This window comes from Vulpes vulpes, chromosome 7 (genome assembly GCF_048418805.1).
Source record: "Vulpes vulpes isolate BD-2025 chromosome 7, VulVul3, whole genome shotgun sequence".
NCBI lineage: Eukaryota > Metazoa > Chordata > Mammalia > Carnivora > Canidae > Vulpes > Vulpes vulpes.
In genome coordinates, this window is record NC_132786.1 from 116,998,177 (window position 1) to 117,019,860 (window position 21,684).

Consider the following 21,684-nt stretch of genomic DNA (forward strand, 5'->3'; position numbering starts at 1 on the left):
GGTCATGATCTCAGGGTTGTGAGATCAAGTGTCGCATCAGGCTCCACACTTAGCATGGTGTCTGCATAGGATTCTCTCTCTTTCCCTCTGCCCCTTCCCCCACTCACACTCTAAAGAAAGAAAAAGGTCTTTTTAAAAATAAATAAAATGTTCTCTTGATCTCATCATTCTACTTCAGTATCCTCCAAAGGATACCCTTTACCCTCTTCTCTCTCCAGTGAGTATATAGAAGTTTCTCAGGGTCATTCCCTCCTCTAGGCTGTGCACTCCCATAACTACTACTACAGTCCTGATAGCTCAGATACTGGTGCTGGTGCAGAGTAGGTGGTCAGAATAAATACCTATTGATGGAGTTCATCTACAACTTTCATGCTGGCTCACCTCTAAACCCCAGTTCTAACTTCCCTTAGGTTAAACTTCTCCATATGGATTTCCAGTCAACACTTTAAGTTGAACGTGCCTATGACATATTCCTTTCTCTGCTGAAATTTGTGATCTGCCTATGTTCCTATGTAATGAATGGTACCACCATTCTCCTAGTCTTTCAATTTGGAAATTTCTAGGATCATCTCTAACTCCTGTCAGTTCCACTTCTAAGTCCTGACTTAGATACCCTTCTTTGTAATCCTGATGCCTTTTTCTTACCTTACCTATGGACTTACCCTTCTTTGTAATCCTGATGCCTTTTTCTTACCTTACCTATGGACTCACCTCTCCGGTCAGTTGACATTGCCTCCAGAATTTTAATGTTAATATGTTAATATAACTTAACATTTTAATATTAAAATATATAACAGATCATTTTATTGCTAAGCCTGCATTTCCAGTGTTATGTATCTTTCAATTACCCAGTGTCCAGCTTATTCATTTATTGAATAAATATTTGTCTTGCATCAGATAGTGTTTTAAATGCTTTTAGTCTAGCAGTGGATGAAATAGGCCACAGTCCCTTGCAGGCCCTTGTAGAGAACACACTCTAATGAAAACACTACTTGTCTCACATTTACTTGAGTGTATTAGGTACATACTGGACTCTGCTTCATCAACCAGGAATGCTAGCCCCACCAATCCACCTATATAAACGCCCCCCCCCCCCCCCAGGATATTGCTTAAATGTCACATTTTCCACAAAAGCTTCCCAGATGCCATCTATGAGAATTAATAACCTCTTCTGAGCTCTCTTAATGTACTATTTTATTTGGCTTTTCAATTATAGTTAGTTGCTTAAAAATCTGTCTTCCTTACTGTGATAGATGCCTGTTAAGGTTGGGAATGTCCTGTTTACTTTGTATCTTCTCTGAGCCTTGGTCATAAAGGTTTAACTTAAAGTTAATCCTCGGGGATCCCTGGGTGGCACAGCGGTTTGGCGCCTGCCTTTGGCCCAGGGCGCGATCCTGGAGACCCGGGATCGAATCCCACGTCAGGCTCCCGGTGCATGGAGCCTGCTTCTCCCTCTGCCTGTGTCTCTGCCTCTCTCTCTCTCTGTGACTATCATAAAAAAAAAAAAAAAAAAAGTGTTAAAGTTAATCCTCAAGTATTGGTGAGATATTTCTATAAAACTGCATAGTCAGATCTCCCTGATTTTTAGGAGAGATACAAAATTGTGAGACAGACATCTTTAATCACTGGGTTATGCCTTAGCATTAAGAAGCACTAGTTTTTCAGTTGCCCTATAGAAGAAGATGATGCATTTGTAAGCTCTCAATAGCAAGATGTAACTTTTAATGAAATTGGGATAAGGGGAAACATCCATTTAACTACATGGAAGTTTCTCTTTTTTTTTTTTTTTTTTGTAATCATTCTTATGTCACCTTGAGCAGTCATTCATGACAACTACAAATATAACAATTTAAAAAAATTTTTTTAATCTAAAGATGTTTGATTTTGTGCACCTCGACGGTTCAGTCTGTTAAGTGTCTGCCTTCAGCTTAGGTCAGGATCCCACAGTCCTGGCATCAAAACCCGCATCACATCAGGCTCCCTGCTCAGCAGGGAAACTGCTTCTCTCTGCCCCTTGGCCCCTCTCCCGCAAGCCTTCCCCCTGCTCATGCACACTCTTTCTTTCTCTGTTCTCAAGTAAACAAAATCTTTTCTAAAAATAAAACTAAAAATGTTTGATGTTAATGCTACTTTATATATCCCACCTCCTCCCACAATAGCACAACAAAATGAAATTCTGTATCTCCCAATAAGATTTTGTTTCCTCATGCCACTTTTCTTCATAGATCTTAGAAGTTTATACCTTTCTGGCATGATTCCTACCCTTGTAGCGCACACCCTCTAATTGCAACTAGAATAACTTTTCCAAACATAATGTGATATCTCCATAGATCTGTAGCATTATATCAAGTTAGCTAAAATGACCACTGAGCGATTTTAGCCTTCAGATTAATGTTTCCATTTAGGAAATAAATATAAACTCAGTCTGAAACTATACTAAACTGAATCCTAAAGTTTACCACTTTGAACACCTTTAACAGAATTAAATTTTTTTTTAAACACATTGGCTCTATGAGGCCAGTAAGGCAATATCATTATTTCTGTTTAGATGGAAAAAACAAAGTCAAAGTTGTTGGGAGAAATGTTCAAAGCCACAGTTATATAATGTATAAAATAGGAAGGAAAGCAACGCAGACTCCTACTATTTCCCAAACCCCATGTGCCATTCTTTTTCCAATTGTACCAGGATCTTTTATTCAATTAGATCTTAACTTCTATAAGCAAAAGTGACATTTTCTAAATTGACATTTGTTGCAATGAATAAAAACGAATGAGTGGGACTTAGATGCATATGTAAATAAATAATAGTGTTTTGTTTCTGTTGCTAAGTTTTTTTTTTTAAGAAAATCTAATTTCCTACTTTGTTATCCTAAGTCAGTGGTAAATAGTAGATTCTTATTTCTTTGGGCTTAAGCTTCTTACATTTTCTTTTAAAACTTGAATAGTGTGTTTTCAGAGTTTTCCCTATCTTTAAAGAAATATAGGGGTATATCTGACCTTGAATTTATCTAAGAAAATGCTTCCACAGGCAAGGTTATACTCTACTGATCCATGCCATGCCATAGCTCTCTCTCCTTTTAGTGGAAGAGGGGAACATTTTGCAGTCTCCTGTAGTCACCTTTCTATTTTTAAAATCCTCCTCTTCTTGCCTCAGCTAGAATCCCTCATATCTTCAGTACAATTTGAAATTAGGCTTTTCTAATTTTCATGTGTTTAACTCTTGCAATTTTTTTTCTTCTGTACTTCTTTTTTTTTTTTTTTAATTGTAATGGTCTGTTCCATGTTAATGGTTACCTTTATGTAATCTTTTTCTCTACTAGTTAATTCTTTTAGATGTTCTGTCTCTCCTGTCAATTCCCTTCTCTTCAGGAGCCACCGCAGTACAACTCCAACTGGAAGAAAAATACTGTCTTTCTATCCTGTGTAGCAAGCAGATGGTTGTTGCTGTTATCATTGCTGTTTCAGAAAGGGTGGGAGGTGCTGATGTCTTTCAAGAAGGTGGAATATTAGTCACATCAAACCTCGTGGATTTGTGGGAGTATATCATAAACCAGTTAAGAAATTTCTCTCTGGCTTTTTTGTTTTACTGTCTTGCTTTAGTCATTGACATATCTTTTTTCATTTATTTATTAAGATCCTTGATATTATTGTCAAAGTTAACTTTTTATCAGCTCTCATAAAATGCAGGTTTTATTTTAAGAAACAGTATATGTCATTGATAATCCATGCTTTAATATAGTTATTCCTGCCTCTACATGAAGAGGTGTGTTTTTAAGTATAGTGAATGTATTATACGGGCGCCTTACTAACATGAATTCAAAATGCTCAAGTCCTCAGATTCTGGCAGACATATTTGTCTTTTCTGGGGCTACCTAGCATTTTTTGACACTTAAAAAGGAATCCTTTAGGGAGAATACATACCTTTTTACTTGACCCCTGCTCAAGAGGGTTTCTAAAATATTTAAGTAAGTTGCAGGCAAATTCTGTTCTGAACATGGTTGAAACTACATCAATATCTTTACACAAAATTAATTCATTTCCATTTTACTTTGTTAATCAAACTTGTTTTCCATTCCTGAAGTTGGTGGAAGCTTACTGAGCTTTATGTACTTTAATTTCCTCATATTGAGTTTTTACCTTAAAGGATGTGATAGAAAAATAAGCCTTCACCATAACTCTGAGATCAAAATGAAAATACCATGCTTACTATAAGAAGATATGAGAAATGGCAGAAAGAACAGAGAGGATGGTGTTATTTTTTTTTTATCCTTCCTGATTCTGAAACAATTTAAACACCATTTCAATAGTTTATATAATGTTCACTCATTCAGTTCATATAACCCTAGTATATCAAATTTTCCAATACTTTCAAATTTATTTAGAATAAAAATCCAGACCCCTAACCAAGATCCCAAAGGTTCTGTTACCTGTTTCTCTCCCCCTCTCTGGTCACCATATCCAGCCACATAGCCACATCTCTATCTCTCTATCTCTTAGACACACCAGGTTCTTTCCATCATTACTTGTTGTTTACATTTGCACTTGCTATTGACTCTACTTGGAACACTATTCTCCAAAATCTCTTGGCTTTTCTGAAGAATGAGGGAAGAGTTTTTGGAGAAGCTGATACCTGGGGTAAGCCTCTAGAATGGAGCTACAGACAAATGAATGCTTTGGAAATTCTTTTGGAAGATAAAGACATTCAGAGTCTTTCAACTGACTGAAGTGACTTAGGAAGAATTGGTTTCTGTAAACCAATTCACGTTAGCTATGAGCTGCAAGATAGACACTCAAAACTAAATATTGACTGATTAATTTACCAAGAACCTTTTTTTCTCAGGGAGTATGAAGGATTTAAACCTATTCTTAATTCCAGATTATGACCAAAGAGAAGGCATAGATCACAGTGCCCCCTATAATACCAAACCTTCCGTTAACCTTTGGGAAATTTTTGCTGAGTAAATGGCATTTGTTTTAGCCAACTGGAGTGTCCCAAGTCACCTGTTTTCACCAAAAAACAATATAAAACCTTCTCTATGTTAATTTTAATTCATTTAACTTCTTTGAGGGGAGTAGGGATGTGGAGAACAGGAAGTAGATAGCAAACAGACTTCCATGGTTTCTTTTTTATCACCAGAGATAACTGAGGCACCATTCTCCATGCCTTGATGTCAGTTTCTCAAAGGAATGCCAGCCCAGAATCTCCAGTGCTGTACTTAGAAGCTGCAAATGTTCACACTCTTAAAGAGAAAAGGCTGATCAGTGTTCCATATGCATTAGGGGGCTTTGCCATTTGGTATGCAGTCTGGGTTCTGGTATTGTAACTAAGTCACTTCAAAAGAAAGCTAGTACTTTGTGACTCATTTATAACAACAATACAGACCTTTTTCTGGTCTGACAAATGTAATTTTTCATATTTGTTACTTTTCTTTTAAACCTCCATTTTGTTGATGATCTCCTGTTTCATTTTTTGCCCTGAACTTATATTGATGGCTGAAAACCTACGAATATCTAAATTCTCAACCATTCCAGGTTTGATTTTTCTGCAAAGTTTTAACTCCTCTAAAATTCCTAAATACTCATGTTAAAAATCATCCCTTTTTTTGAAGGGATGACCTTTTGTAACCCATCATATAAGTAAAGAAATGTGCTGATCCGGGGACATACAGGGGAATAGAATGACCAAGGGACGGTGCTGCAGGTCTCTTTGTCTACTTTCTCTCCCTGCTATCCTCCCATCAAGTTGTGGCAAACCTTCATTTCCATAAATTTTATTTTTTTTTAATATTTAAATCCCTTAACTCCAAAATACATCCCTATAACTTGCTTGAATCTAAGAAGAATGCATTGTAGAACTTGCTGGACAAACTACAGGTTAGGGTCTCCTGGGCCTGTCTTCATACCCAGCTCTCCTACTACTGAACGCTGTTGTACAGTCAGAAATAACTCAGGAATGATACTTATTTCTCAGCGTTCCTGCCCTCTCTCCTGGCAGCAATAAACCTCTGCTTTCTGGTAAGGCAAGGCTTGGGGCCTTCCCCCAGCAGCTTCTGGCTTTTGCTCTAAATGCTAAAGAATGGTCCTGGGAAGCATCGTGCCTGCTCACCGTTGATAGGCTGTCATTCATATTTCTTTCCCCTACACCCAATCTTCCTCCTGAGAACTTAGAGGAAACCCATGGAGAAGAGCTGAACCGTTTTGTGGCCAGGGTTCCCAGGGACTTAACCTTTAAAAACTCTGTGAAACTTCACTTATTTTCTTCTACTTGCCTTTTCCTCACATGTTCTGTCAAAAGGGGAAATGATTTGTGTGTCCCTGTCTCTCCTGAGGGAGGTTCATTGCTTTTTGGAATTCAGTTTGTCTGGTTGCCTTGTGACTTCAGATTTCTTCTTTTCCTTTAAAAATAATAACAGCTCTGTTGAGATATAATTCACGTAAATACAATTCACCTTTTTAAAGTGTACAATTCAGGGGTGCCTGGCTGGCTCAGTTGGTACAGCATGTGGTTGGTAGGGGTCATGAATTTGAGCTCCATATTGGGTATAGAGATTCTTTAAAAAAAAATTAAATGGGGCACCTGGGTACCTCAGTCAGTTTATGTGTCAGACTATTTTGTCTTGAGTCATGATCTCAGCATCGAGGGATCGAGCCCTGCCTTGGGCTCAGTGCTCAACAGGGAGTCTACTTGAGATTCTCTCCTCTAACTCCCTCTGCCCCTCACCCCCTTTCCATGCTCATGCATATCCTCTCTCTCTCTCTCTCTGTCTAAAATAGTAAGTAAATCTAAAAAAAAAAAATTTTAGATAATTAATTAAAAATAAATACAGTGTACAATTTCATGGTTGCAAGTATATAGATTTTTGGATTCAAAGTAAGGAATGATTTTCTTTTTCTTTTCTTTTTTGATTTTCCAGCTTTTTTTCATTGTAAAGATATTCTCTGTGACTTTCTTTTTTAAGATTTTATTTTTAAGTAATTTCCACACCCAACGTGGAACTCAGACTCACAACCCCAAGATCAAGAATTGCATGCTCTACCTACTAAGCCAATCAGGCACACCTCTGGCTTTCTTTATCCTAAGCAGGGTAGCAGAGCAGAACTCCTCCTCCTCCCTCTGTTTTATTTTAATTAATATCTTAGTGATTAAGTGCCACTTTTGGTTAAAGTAGATGCTTTTCCATTCACAGAGTTCAAAAAGACACATGTATTTGTCTATTGAATGACAGACATAGCTCCAGGAGACAATTGACTCAACTAACTAGTTATCATAAATAAATTCTAAAACCTATTCTTATTTGGTACCCAATCTTGATCTTTTAACCAAGTTGTTAGTGATAAATATATCGATAAATTGTAGTAGTTACCTTAGTATATATTTTGCCTTTGTCTTTGGAGGAGATGCTAGCAAATTATGTCCCTCATTGCCAGGTGTTATTTGGATAATATTCTGACAATCCTCCACCCACTCATCCCATCAGGGCTAGACAATTGGTGACACCTTACTTAAAATTTAATCCATGCTAAAAATTATGACCATGGTAAACAAAATACAACTTTAGAGACCAGTAGTGGTGTCAGAAGGATGGAGTGGGGATTAAAAGTTATTTTTTAGGGGATTTTTTTGTCTAGTTTGTGGCTATTCTCTTGAGTCATTTTGAGAAATAATAAAATGACTTGCCATGCAAGATCCAGTCCATGTTTAGGATTATGCAATTTCTATGAGAATATCAGCCCACATATTTCCTCATTACCTCCTAAGACCTGTGGCTTTACATCCAAGTGAGAGCTAGAAAAGCAGCATTCCAGGTGTTTTACTGGAAATACAAAGTCCAAATTATTACCAACCAATATTTATAAAAACCACATTTGGGAAAACTTTTTGAGTTCAACAGTTTTTCTAGATAGTCTTAAACTTTCAGCCTCCAATCAGGAAGAGGCAGGCATCTGTACCCTCACCCAGCAACCCTCACCCAACCCATCTGCACTTCACTGAGTTTGGAATGTACTTTGGCATGAGAGTGAACTTGTTTTGAAGATCGTTATGAGAACAGTCCATGTTGTTTAGTCTATTCCAATATATTGGTATATATTGTCCATTATATCACATGATATACCTATTGTCAATGACTTCTAGCTCCCTAAGCTAAGCTAAGCTAGACTTCAAAAGCACAGTGCCCCACACAAGACTGTCCTTACTTTAACACCAGCCACAAGTGAGGAGACCTTCAGGCCACCTTCATTTGTGACCAGCTGGCTACAAATTCGGGGGTTCCCACTACCCCACAGCCTCAGAACTCAGGAAACCACTGTACTTAGGATTATAGTTTTGTTATAAAAATAGATACATATCAAAATTAACAAGAGAGATACATAGGGAGAGGCCTGGCAAAGTCCTAAACACAGTTTCCATAGTCTCTAGGGACCTGTTGCCCTCCTAGCACATCAATATGTGACAATACAGAGTACTGCCAACTAGGAAAGCTGACCTGAGCTTTGGTGTCCAGCTTAATGATTGATTGAATCATTATTCAATCATTCAATCAATGATAGCTGAATTCAGCTACCAGTTCTTTCTGAGGTGAGACTGATGTGGCTCAAAGCCCTAACTCACTGACCACGTGGTTGGACTTTCTGGCATGGCAGCCTCCATCCTGAGTTATCTCAGCATTAGCTATCAGGTGCTGTCAAAGGGCTCACCCTGAATAACAAGGACACTAGCCACTCGAGAAATGCCAGGGGTTTAGAGGTTACCTCCCAGGAATAAGGACAAAGCCATCACAAACCCCTGTCTGATCTGTTTCCCTTATCTAGGAAAGCTGATAGCCAAATTTGGGGTCCATCTTTATGTTTGAATTTGTGTGTGTGTACTTATTCATTCATAGTTCTTATTTTTATTTTTTTAATTTTCAGTTTATGTGTCCATCCTACCTAATACTTTCTTTTACTCTCATCTTTATGCTGCATTGTTTTATAGCTGCCTGAAATACTTACTGAGCCAAGGAGGAGGTGTAAATGAAGTAATACCAAAAACTTCAGAGAAAGTAGGGAGCAGGAGGATAGGAGATCCTGTTGTCTGCCTTTGGAGGCTTTGGGCCACCACTCTGACTTTAGTAGGGACATACTTTGTGTTCTCTATTGAAGGAGCTCAGCTGGGCTTCTAAACCAAGAATGCCTAACAGGTTCTGCGGTGCTGCTGCATGTGATGTCAGATTGGGAAGGAACCTTAGGAGTGTGTTTTTTGTGCTCATAGTCACTCATACAACCATTCAATCCAGAAACTGTTGTGCATCTGTTATGTTAGTATCTATAAAATGCTTTTAGTATCTATAATTAATAACATCAGCTTTAAGTTTTACTTCCTGATGGTAACGCAAGCTGTCTCCATTGGATGTATCATTCTAAGCATCCGTTTCTGCTTTCCTGTATACCACTACTTAACTAAATTGAGATTTTTCTAAATTGCTTTTTCCTAAATTGCTGATTTTTATAACTTTCAGCCTAACTCACATTTCCATTTTCTACCTATATATGTCAATCCCCTATGACTATTGAGTGCCATCTGCTCTATCTGCTGTTTCATTAATGTTTCCTCTGCCTTCGGCTTATGAATAAAGATGAAAGACTCTGCACTGACCCTTTTGCTGCCATTCTTGACATTTTAAACCAATTAGACAAAAAAATACAGCTTGTTATTATGACTCCTTGCCTAATACATAAGCTGATCTTGTATTCTTATAACTGTGGTTTTTATCCATGCCTATTTTGTAATGAAAATTCTATCGGATTTCATCAGATAAGTTTGAGAATTTCAAACATATAACATCTGTGACTTTCTCTTCATCCCTCTATTCTATAAATCCGTGAATAAAAACTAGTATGCCTACCCAGCATGGGATTTTTTTTTTTTTTTTTTAGAAAAATAAAACCACAAAGCTGGTGGGCTTTGATTTATACATCTTTGTGTTGCTTTCTATGATTGTCTGTTAATATCATATTTTTTTGTTTGAGAGTAAGTTAAAAATGTATGCTTGAACTAATCAGATATCAAGCTTAACAAAAGAAAAAGGAAAGAAAAGAAAAACGATTTTTCTTGATTGACTTCTGCTTTCTATTTATTTAATTTATATAAGACTTCTCTTATTTTAAAATTATCAAGCCTAGGAAGAGCAGAGAATCCGAATAAATCTAGTCCTTGTGTTCATTTTTCCCGGAAGAGCAGAGAATCCGAATAAAACTAGTCCTTGTGTTCATTTTTCCCGGTTATGAAATTCTTCCCAGATTTGTTAATATTAAAATGAGAAAAGTTTTATGCAAATGAAATAAACAGAGGAAGAAAGAAAGCAGAGGTGGAGCAACAAATGGCTTAAGTTGCTCCCCTTGGAGGAAGATCTAGAACGAAGTTTAGAAAGAGTTTGTGTTGTAGACAAAAGGCAGATCTTAATGGAATGAACTTGAGTAGAAATTAGAGTTGTTTGGGGCCTGCAAGATCAGGAATGATGGGGGACACTCCAGAGTTTTTGTCTCTCTTATTGTGGTTGTCGATTGTGCAGGTAAACTAGCTGAGAGTGCACAGTACCCTGCCATCACCATATGAGAGAGACCCCAGAACAAAACAGCCTGGTTTTAGTTAACTTGCCATTAAAGTGATTTTGCTTGTTGTCCTGTCTATCCCATGCTGCCTCAAGTATACCAAAGTGTAAATTAGGCTCTCCTAAGAAGAATTTATATCATTTCTAATGTTTACATTGCACATTTTGCAATATAGGGTCAGTTGATTAAATTTGGCCAAAGAAAACCTTAGGTGGCTTAGTATCACTCTGGTTTAGATTCACAATTGTGTTTGCGCTGAGCCAAAACCAAGGAGATTAAGGTGAGTAAGATTTTTCTTTAGCCAAATGGATTAGATCATCACAAGCTTGAGAAATGTGAGCCAGAATGGTGACTCTTAATAAGCACTGAGTCTTGTGGACTGAAAACAGGAGCAGGCCGAGAAAGTACATGCTCCGTCTTGCTGTACCAATAGAGATAGGATTCTTTATCAAGAGCTTTGTTGGCTGGGTTTTTGTTTTTGCTAACAAAGTTGTTGATGCAGAGCTCTGAAATGTGTTGTTTTGTTTATTTTGTCAAACTGTGCATGTTTATAAAAGTTCAGTTTCCTTTAACAACACACCCCTTTTCTTTGACTTCTGTCCTTTTCAGTTTTGACATAAGGTTCACTTAAATTCAAAAAGCAATAATTAAGATGGTCTGATAAATCCACCGTAGCCCTTTTATTTCTCTAGCTTTTTATCTATCCACTTGCTACCAGCATAAAGCTTTGGCCTTCATAAATTTAAAAGTTCTTCTCTTTCTTTTATATTTGCTGTATGCCTAAAGTGTTGAGCAAGGTCTTTTCATTCTCCATATCAGAACTCCCAACATATTCCAGTGCTATAACCTCTGGAATCTCTACTAAGCTTTACAGCCCTTGGAAATTCCTCCAGCAGGACTCATAGAGTCCTTCTTTGTACATGTACAGCTCAGTATTTAGACAAAGATCCAAAGAATCCCAGTACAGGTCTCTTGAGCTCCCTCTCTTCAGCTCTCTTCTCTCTAGTACCTTGTCTCACAAAGTGTACTCACTATAGTATCCTGAACTCCAGGCTTTTTTCCCCCTCTATCCAATGAGGTATCTACACCTCATTTGGGTTTCACTTCCCTATGTTGCAATTTGAAAAATACTACCCAGCAGAAAACTAGCAGTGTATTATTTTCTTCTTTCATGGTTCACAACCCTGAACTGTCTATTATCCAATGTCTGAAAACATAAAAATATATGAAGCAAGTTATTTTATGGTAGTTTTCAGGGGAAGGGGAAGTGTGATCTCCATTATTCCATCATGGTTGAAACCAGTTCATTGAATTGATTTTTTTCATGGCAACCTTAATTTTGGCTCTTCAAGTGGATTAGTATTTCTAGATGTTTGGTGATACATTTCCGGAAATGCCACATAGAATTTATTACACTTCTAGGTATTATTTCATTTTATGCTATTCTATAAATATTCACAGAAAACAGCAATAAACTTTATAAAATTCCTATTTTGAGCTCCATGTATACGAGAAGCTAGAGAATAGAATGCCTATTATAAGAACAGCATAAAGACTTTCTTTTAACTTCAAAGAATTTTCAAATCCCTTCAGAAGACAAGGCAGACAAACAGTTAACAAATATGATGGTAATAAACCGTGGAAATTGGCATTGGCTGGATAACAATGATATCCAACATGTAATGACCCATGCACAATTTGAACTCTTTACATAAATTACCTGAGTTAATCCTATAAACATTTCTGTGAGATAATATTTCCATTCTCATCTAAAAAGTGAAAAAACTGATGGGGTGCCTAGGTGGCTCCATCGGTTAAGTGTCTGTCTGCACAAGTCATGATCCCAGAGTCTCAGGACTGAGCCCCCAGCTGGGCTCTCTGCTTAACTAAGAGTCTGCTCCCCCTCCCCTCCACCCCATGTGTGCTCTCTCTCTCTCTGTCTCAAATAAATAAATAATTTTTAATAAAAAAACTGATGATTAAAAATTATAAATAAAATATTGAGTAGCACTGAGGGCCAGAGTTCAAATCCAGGTCTAGTGTTTCAGAGCCAGAGCTTGTAACTCTTTTTTGTTGTTGTTTTTTAAGATTTTATGTATTTATTCATGATAGAGGCAGAGGGAGAAGCAAACTCCCCACAAGGACCTGGATGTGGGACTCAATCCCAGGACCCTGGCATCACGCCCTGAGCCGAAGGCAGACACTCAACCACTGAGCCACTCAGGCGCCCCTCGTAACTCTTTTACAGTAGTCTGGAAATGGCTGCATGATAAAAATGCAAATCTTAAGTTACAGGTTAAGATTTGCAACAGGCAGAAAGCAAAGAGAAATAAAATGACGTCAAAAAAAGATTATATGTAGAACCACCCTGATTGGAGCAGGTGTTACCAAAGCGTATTTAAAATTATTTACGTTGAAGAATGATAAGATAATTGTGTAGGAAAGCAGTGTTCGGAAAAGTTTGTCTGGGAGTACAAAGAAGGATGGATGTGAGGAAAAAGGGACTGAGATCAAGGAGACCCTCTAAGAGACTTATTTATAGTAATCCAGTGACTGATTAAAAACTGGACTCAGGGTGATGGCATGGGTAATGGTGGAGAGAAGTCAAAAGATGGTTCAAGTGAAAATTTTATCAGGACTTGATTACGAACTAAACTGAGAAGTTACTAAAAGGGGCAAATCAAAAAGCCCAGCACATTTTTGTTTGAGGAAGAGGCTGAGGATGGGAGTTAGCTGACAAAATCAGGAGGAAAACCAGGATAGGGAAGGGTGCTGAAACCCAGCTGACTGAGTTTTCTGCATAGCTCTCCAAATGGATTGTCTGTCAGCATTTTACAGTGTAGACTTGGAGTTTTGATTCAAGGACAGACATGGAGAAATTTGAAATGTTGTCAGTATTCATATATTCCCCCTTGTGCTTCTTCCCCAGATTCCTCCCATCCAGACTGTAATATTTTCCATTAGCTAACTGTACATTTATTAAGATAATATCAAATATCTGTTTCTACTTTACAGAAAGAAATTCTGGAACAACAGCAGCAAGAAAGAAATGATAACAGTTTTCATGGTATTTGTATGTTTTGCAATGAAGAATTTTTCGGGAACAGGTTTGCCTTTATTCCTGTCTTCAAATATTATTTTCACCTGAAAACTCATCAAAATGTTCATAATGGTTATTTAAATTGAGTTATGTGGATTAGCTCAAGATCCTTTCATGTATCAGCAGTAATTTTTTTTTAATATGCCTCACATCAAAGATGGACTACAGTTCCTCTAAACAGAATGAGGAAAAAATTTCTTATTTTCTTCTTTCATTGTTTTACCAACTTTTATTTAATTTCTAGTTAGTTTACAGTGTAATATTAGTTTCAGGTGTAGAATTTAGTGATTTATCACTCACATGAAACTCTCCAATACCCAGTGCTCATCATTATAAGTGCCCTTCTTAATCCTTGTCACCTATTTAAACCATGTCCCCCACTGCCACTCCTCTCCAGTAACCATCAGTGTGTTCTATGTATATAAGAGTCTGTTTCTTGGTTTGCCTCTTTCTTTAAATGCCAAGAATAAATTTGTGTTTAATGTCATAGGACTTTTGCAGTTGACTGGTAGGCAAGACCACGTCCAACAAACTACCACAGACACACCCTTCTATATTGTTAACTCTAAACCTTTAGAAGTTTTTGATGTTTCACTTTTGAATATTAAAAATGATAAAGCTCTAAAAAGAAAAAAACCAAAAACAAAAACTAGGGTATTGATAATTCTTTACCATTCCCAACTGGGTCCTAAACCAGCTGGCAGATTATGATTCAGTTCTAACACTAATTGCCCAGAGTTAGCATTAGGCTCTGCAGATTAAAGGGTATCATCCCCAGCAAAACTGCCTCCATTTTAGATACCAGCCACAAGTTCACTTGACCAACTGGCTAAAAATTCACAGATTCTCACCAGTAACTTGCATAGTTCAATAATTTACAGAATGACTCACAAAAATCAAGAAAGTAGTATGACTGCAGTTTTGTTATAAAGGAACAGCCAAGTGAAGAAATTGGGAACAGCCAAATGAAGAGATACACAGGGCAAGTTCTGGGAGGGTCCTGAACTCAGAGCTTCTAAGCCCTTTCCCCCCGAGGAATCAGGACACGTCACCCACCCAGCACATCAAGGTATTCACCAACAAAGAATCATCACTGAGCTTTGATGTCCAGAATTTTTAATAAGGCTTTATGACATAAGCATGATTGATTCAGTCATTGAACTTAATTTCCAGACCCCTCCTCTCTCTGGAGGTCAGGCTGGTCAAAATCTCTGCCTTCTAATCATGTGGTTAGTCTTTCTGTTGACCAGCCCCCCCCCCCCCCCCCCTTGTAAAGCTAACTAAGGGCCTTCAGTGAGTTGCCTTGTCAGCATAACAAAGTTAATCCTATTGCAGAAAAATTCCAAGGATTTTAGAAGCTCTGTGCCAGGAACCAAGGACAAAGACCAGACAGATTTCTCATTACACAGCATTTAATATTACAAATGTATATCACTTAAATACAAGTTATAAAGTTGTAACCCCTAGGAACTGGCAACATAAAGTGGACAATCAGAAAAGTGTCATTTTTCTGCCCACTTCAAAAAAGGCAGTCTACTGTATTAAAAACAAAAAACCTACCATAGTAACTGATACTGTTATCTGAAAAACAATAAGAAGAGGGTAGCTACAGATACAGTATTAATTTGAATTTAGAAAAATGGTTTGGTGGCAACACAATGTTTAAAACACTGATTCTTCTGTAGGGCAATTGGCATAGAGAAAAATCTGTACCAAACGCACTGTGAAATACTTGGTTTATTCAGAGTTATCAGCAATAAATAAGTGGCTAGCCCAAAGAGCATATTAACTATGTGATTAATAAATATGACTCCTACATAGTCAAAAAACATCAACATTTTCATAGAGATGGTTGCTTCATTTTATTTTCTAAAAGAAAAAAATAATAACCCTAAAAAACAGTGATTTGAGGGCCAGCTGAGTGTCTAAGTAAGCTAGATAAACTGTGTAATGTGTCAGTGTGTCAGTGGTTTCTGTACCAGTAAGTTCCCCAAAACTGTCATCTTTATTTTATGAACTAAAATAATAAAGAGGGTGCCTGGCTCGCTAAGCCAGAAGAACATGCCACTCTTGATCTTGGGCTCCTGAGTTGAAGGCCCATGTTGGGTGTAGAGAATGAAAGAATGGATGAATGAATGAATGAATGAATGAATGAATACACACAGAAACATACTAACTAACTTCAGGAGCACCTGGGTGGCTCATTCCGTTAAGCATCTGCCTTCAGCTCAGGTCATGATCTCAGGGTCCTGGGATCAAGCCCGTAGGCTCTCTACTCAGCGGGGCATCTTTATCCCTCTGCTTCTGCCTCTCCCCCCTTCTCATATGCACTCTTTCACTCATCCTCAAATAAATGGATAAAGTCTTAAATAAATAGATGTTAAAAAGTAATAAATAAAAATAAAGTTGTGATAAAGACCCAATCAAATAATATATTTTACACACAGACATTTTGCTAGGTAAAACTTAGATAAATTAAAATTTTCCTTTGGGAATAAACTAATCAACAGGCTGCCATAGGTGTATTCAGGTTATGGTACTTGGATGTACTTAGATGTGTTAATTGTGGGTTCCAGGTCTCAGATAGTGAGCTGATTAAATGTCTGTGATCCCAGGACATGCAGTGCAGGGCATATTTCCCTTTGGCAGTTGTCCCTTCCTCCTCACCAGGATGAATTGGAAAAGTAGGCAAAGCACAGTTTATTTAACAGTTTAATTCATTTATAATGAATCATCTATAGATGAATGAATTCATCTATAGAGTATGTTCCTGTCCACTAGCAGATAATGGAATGCACTTAACCCACCTTAAAGAACTGTTGTGATTGTGTGTATACTTAAGTACTTGATAATGAACCAGTCTTTTATAGCCCAAATGTGTGTTTTAGTGTTTAACCTTTGCATGTACTTTTGATTAGTGTTATCATTATAAAAATGCTATTCCAAGAGCACCTCAGTCAGCTGGGTGTCTGCCTCAGCTCAGGTCATGATCCCAGCGTCCTGCTTCTCCCAATCCTGCTCCCCCTGCTTGTGCTCTCTTTCTGTCAAATAAATAAAATCTTTTTAAAAAATGCTATTCCTGACCTGATTTGTTACTAGATGGTTCGTAAATAATATAAATTGCTCACATTTGTTCCTAGATCTGTTCTTTTAAACCACATGGCCAGAGAACATGCTTTCAACATTGGATTGCCAGACAACATTGTAAACTGCAATGAATTTCTATGGACATTACAGAAAAAGCTGGACAAGTAAGTTTTTTTCCATGAAACACAACCTGAAGCGATTTTAATTTTGGACTCTGTTGGGAATTTTTTTTAATTGTCTGTTTTGAACTTCTTAAGATTAATCTAGCAGAAGTAATTTATAAAATTACTTCTCTCCATCTGTCCTGGAAATAGAACAGGGGCATCTGGATGGCTCAGTCAGTTAAGAATCCAACTTTTGATTTCAGCTCAGGTTACAATCTCAGGGTCAAGTCTGCTTGAGATTCTCTCTCTCCCTCTGCCCCTCTCCCCTCCTCATGCATGCTCATGGGCATGTGCTTTCTCCCTCGCGCTCTCTCTCTCTCTCTCTCTCTCTCTCTCTCAAATAAATAAATCTTTTTTAAAAAGAAATATAGCATTACTAATTCTCTTGAATTTTCATGTGTGTCCTTCCTCAGTAGTAGCTCCCCATTTCTTAATTTTGTATTGGTAAATCATTTGCTTTTCAGTATAATTTTTAACATATTTAATAAATATATTGTCAAAATGTTGGCATTATTCAGCTTTATGTGAGACATTACGTACTCTGTGCATTCTTTTACCTTTTAGTATTTATTCACATTTATATATCATAACATTCCATTTTTCCTAAGGTCATATTGGGGTGACTGTGGGTATCTAGAGCTTAGCTTGTAAAAATAAAGAAGGAAATTCTCTAGGTCACAAAAATGGCTTTCAAAAATCTATCCACTTTTCTCTCTAGGAGAGGGACCAATATTTTTTCTCTCAAAACCTAGGAGTTCTTTTGTTTGTTTGTTTTTGTTTATTTCTTTTTAAAGATTTTATTTAGAGAGAGAGAATGTATGAGTAAGGGGATGAGCAGAGAGGTAGGGAGAGTGAGAATATCAAGCAGACTCCTTGGTAAGCATGGAGCCTGACATGGGGCTTAATCCTACCACCCCAAGATCATGACCAGAGCCAAAATCAAGAGTCTGTCGCCTAACAAACTGAGCCACCCAGGTGCCTATATTTATATATTTTTTTTTCTTTTCTTTTTTTTTTTTTTTTTAATGAAATCTCAGCTCACAATATTGGGAACAATAACATTACAAAAGAAATATTAAATGACATAGATCACTTATTAAAAGTTCTGAGTTCAAATTCTGGTATCAACACTACGTTAAAACAAGTCCTTTCACGCTTACTAAATGATACTTCATTTATAAAGTAACAGTTGTACTTTCTATCAAGATTAGCATAATCTTTTTTTAGCATAATCTTTTTTTAATGCCATAAATTACTTGCTGTAAAAGAATATAGTTATTTCTGTGACACAAGAAATAGCTAAAAGCATGTTTAGTAGTGATGACAAAAGAATTTGAAATTGAAACAACTGATTTCACTCATTTGAGAGTTTTCATGTAGAAGGAGCTTAGATATAATCTGTGTGACTCCAAAAAGTGGAACTCTAATGACTGATAGGGAGAAGTGATAGGCAGAATCTGCTGTCAGACTTAGGTTAGGAAAGACATTTTGTTAGTAATATGTTCGTTTTCGCTAGAAAATGAATGTCACCAGAGCAGACCAGTAACTTGACCGAGTCTCACAGGCAGTATGTACTGGAACTAGGCATTAAACCCTGCAAATTAGTCACAGGATATACCAAACCATGGACTAATTTGTTGCACTCAATGGAGGCAGCCACTGCTAGTTACCATAATTGAAGAACATACCTACATTTTCATTTTTAGAAGAGATAATTCTATTAGAAAACAAAATAACTTTTGGGTATTACCTATCTCTGTCACAGCATGAAGTAAGTACATAGCCAAGTTGGCCAATGTAGCCAACTACAAAATAAACCAAGCAAAATAAATAAATAAGCAAACAAACAAACCAAGCTTGCATCCCACAAAACTGAATGAATGAAGTAAGACAGATTCTGACAAGGATGTCGTATTCTGCTTGAAGATTCTGTGTGACCTAAAATAAATAATCTTAAGACTTAAAAATTAAGGACTTCTGCAGCAACTGTCCAAGAGACTTGTGTATTTTGTCAGAGTTTGTGTATTTGTTTTAGCTTGCAGTGCTTATACTGTGAGAAGACCTTCAGGGACAAAAATACACTTAAAGACCATATGAGGAAAAAACAGCATCGGAGAATTAATCCTAAGAACAGAGAATATGACCGATTTTATGTCATCAATTATTTGGTAAGGCTTCCTCTTCACAATTTAAAATTTGATTGAATTTCCATAGACAAAAATCTTTCTAAGGGCTATCTAATATTTAAACAAGCAATTAGTATAAAGGTCAAAATGTAATCAAGGAACACTTCTGAGCAATGATTAGCTTCAGAATGGTTAGTTTACAGAACATAACTTGATTTGATTTGTCTTTGATTTGCCAGATGTTTACACAGTAAAAATGTCATTTCTCTAGAATTCATAGTGATCTGGACCAAGAAAAATAATAACAAATTGAAAGTATTTGGATATCTATACACTCCCTCCCATTTGTTCTATTACCTTGAGTCCATAGACATCTATATTCCAGTAAAAAAAAAAAAAACATCTTTTGACCTCCAGATATGCTAGGTATTCTATGCTAGATAACTCTTCAAAAACCAATCTCTTCATAGGGCACCTGGGTGGCTCATTTGGTTGGACATTTGACTCTTGATTGCTGCTGGGGTCATGATCACAGTGTTGTGAGATCAAGCCAGGCTCACGCCCTGGGTATGGAACCTCCTTAAGAGTCTCTCCCTCTCCTTCTGCCCCTCCCACTCCCCTTTAAAAAAAAAAAAAAATTCTCTTCATTCCTCCCTCTCTCCCCATTTAAAAAAATAATAATAATAACTTATTATCCTTGGCCAGCTTACCTTTGGTGGAAAATTTAGGGAAAACAAGGCATTTCACTAGGCAGAAGGACATTGATTTGTTTGGCTAATAGAATGTTATAATGGTGTTACCATGTCAAGGGTTTTAAATACATTGAAAGCCTTCCTTGCCCAGAAACTTCAATACCATTTGCTGACCTTTTTGGTTAAGAAGATTTCCAGTTGGAGGCAAGTATCACTAGGGGGGGCATCTAGAAATGTAAGAGGGGAAGGAGTATCTAGGTGTCAGTCCGTTAAGTATCTGCCTTTGGTTCAGGTCGTGACCAAGGTGCTGGGATTGAGCTCCATGCTTAGTGGGGAGCCTGCTTCTCCCTCTCCCTGCTCATGCTCTCTCTCTCAAATAAATTTTTAAAACCTTTAAAAAGAAAAGTAATTTAAGAGAGTATTTTGTCTGACACAGTGACTGGAAGTGCTATGGGTCCTGTGCTACTGCTGAATTTGGGGTGTACATAACAAAGGTGAGAATCCACTCGTGTAAAGAAAAGGATTAAGTAACTCTCCACTGGAATTAGTAGAAAAAGTGTTGCTTCTGACACTTTTCTTAAGCAAATGGAAACTATTTTTTTCCTCTCAATAGGAATGAATTAGAATCCAAACTCATGGCCACAGAAGACATAACCATTTTATCTATTGGACAGAAACAAGCATATCCAGAAATATGTTGGAAATCTCAGCTTTGGGGTAGAATTTTTGTCTGTTCTAACTAATCCTTTTAGCGTTAAAATGAAATTCCCCTTGAGAACCAAGTTTGACATGTGTTTAAAGATTGACTCTAAGAAGTCGCCATGATCTGCTACAAATGTTTTACAACCAGCTAAAGGCAAAGGCACTCTTGGAATCCTTCAATCTTCTCTTGAAATCACTCAGTCATTAATTCCTAGAACAAATGCCGCTTCAGGGCCCAGCCAAATCCAGTGGGGAGTGGACTTCAGTGTTAGCTCTAAGAAATATCAGCTACTGCAGAAAGCTGTGGAAGCAATTTGATAGTACTTCCTTCTGGGGATCTTTTAAAATAATATTCAAGAGCTTGGGACAAGCAGAACATTATCTATATAGCTGGAGGTATTTACCTTTAGAGGAGACTTCAGAGGGACTGTTCACTCAAATTCTGCTGGTACTTTTAGAAAATTATGACACTTTATTCTCTGGGCATCAAGTAGTATGTCTGTCAAAATTGAAATTATCTGCAAGGACCAGCTGTCTCTAGATGAGTGTGCTAGATTTTACTACCCACTGAGTGCCCAGATATGATGTGGCATGAATCATAGCTTAAGAGATGTGTTTCAAGAGAATATAAGGACTTTAACAATATATAAAATGAAAACTAAATCATTTTAGGAGAATATTAATAGAAGTAACTTTTTCTTTTAACTGGCAGCATTTGAGTAGTTGCTAAGTGTCAGGCACTGTCTTGGGTATTTTCTTTAAGTCATTTACTCTTAACCATACCCATATGTCACAAGTTTTATCATTATCCCCATTTTATAGATTTGGGAACGAGGCACAAATCTTTTCCCAGAGTCACATAGTTAGAGCAAGGTACTTAACGTCTCCATGTATCAATTTCCTTCAGTTTTTCCTCGGTTGAAATAAGGTACCTACCTTAGTTTTTTAGTTGGTTTTTGGTCAAGTAATAGTGATGAATTCATAATGATCTATTCACTACCTCCTGCCTGTTCTCTTTTGTACCAGACTAGAAAGTGAGTCAAGGTCAAAGTAAAGCCAACTTTAATAAGCTCATCAAGGGCTCTGACCCACAACTTTAACCTTCTTAGTCCTGTATGCTTTCCCACTGAGGTAATAGCACACAAGAAGAAGAATGAATTAAAAAACAAAACCTAAAATGTATTATGATTAATCTTAGCTTTTTGGAAATGATGTAAACTTAC

General features: G+C 37.1%; 1 protein-coding gene across 2 annotated transcripts in view; it reads left to right on the forward strand.

The window, feature by feature from the left end:
- ZNF277 (zinc finger protein 277) overlaps positions 1-21,684 on the forward strand; it is a 93,401-nt gene that overhangs the window by 57,188 nt on the left and 14,529 nt on the right. For both annotated transcript variants that reach the window (XM_026012163.2, XM_026012164.2), the window contains exons 5-7: positions 13,606-13,697; positions 16,831-16,941; positions 18,977-19,109. In XM_026012163.2, coding sequence (XP_025867948.2) covers positions 13,606-13,697; positions 16,831-16,941; positions 18,977-19,109 — 336 coding nt within the window. The remainder of the gene's footprint in view (positions 1-13,605; positions 13,698-16,830; positions 16,942-18,976; positions 19,110-21,684) is intronic.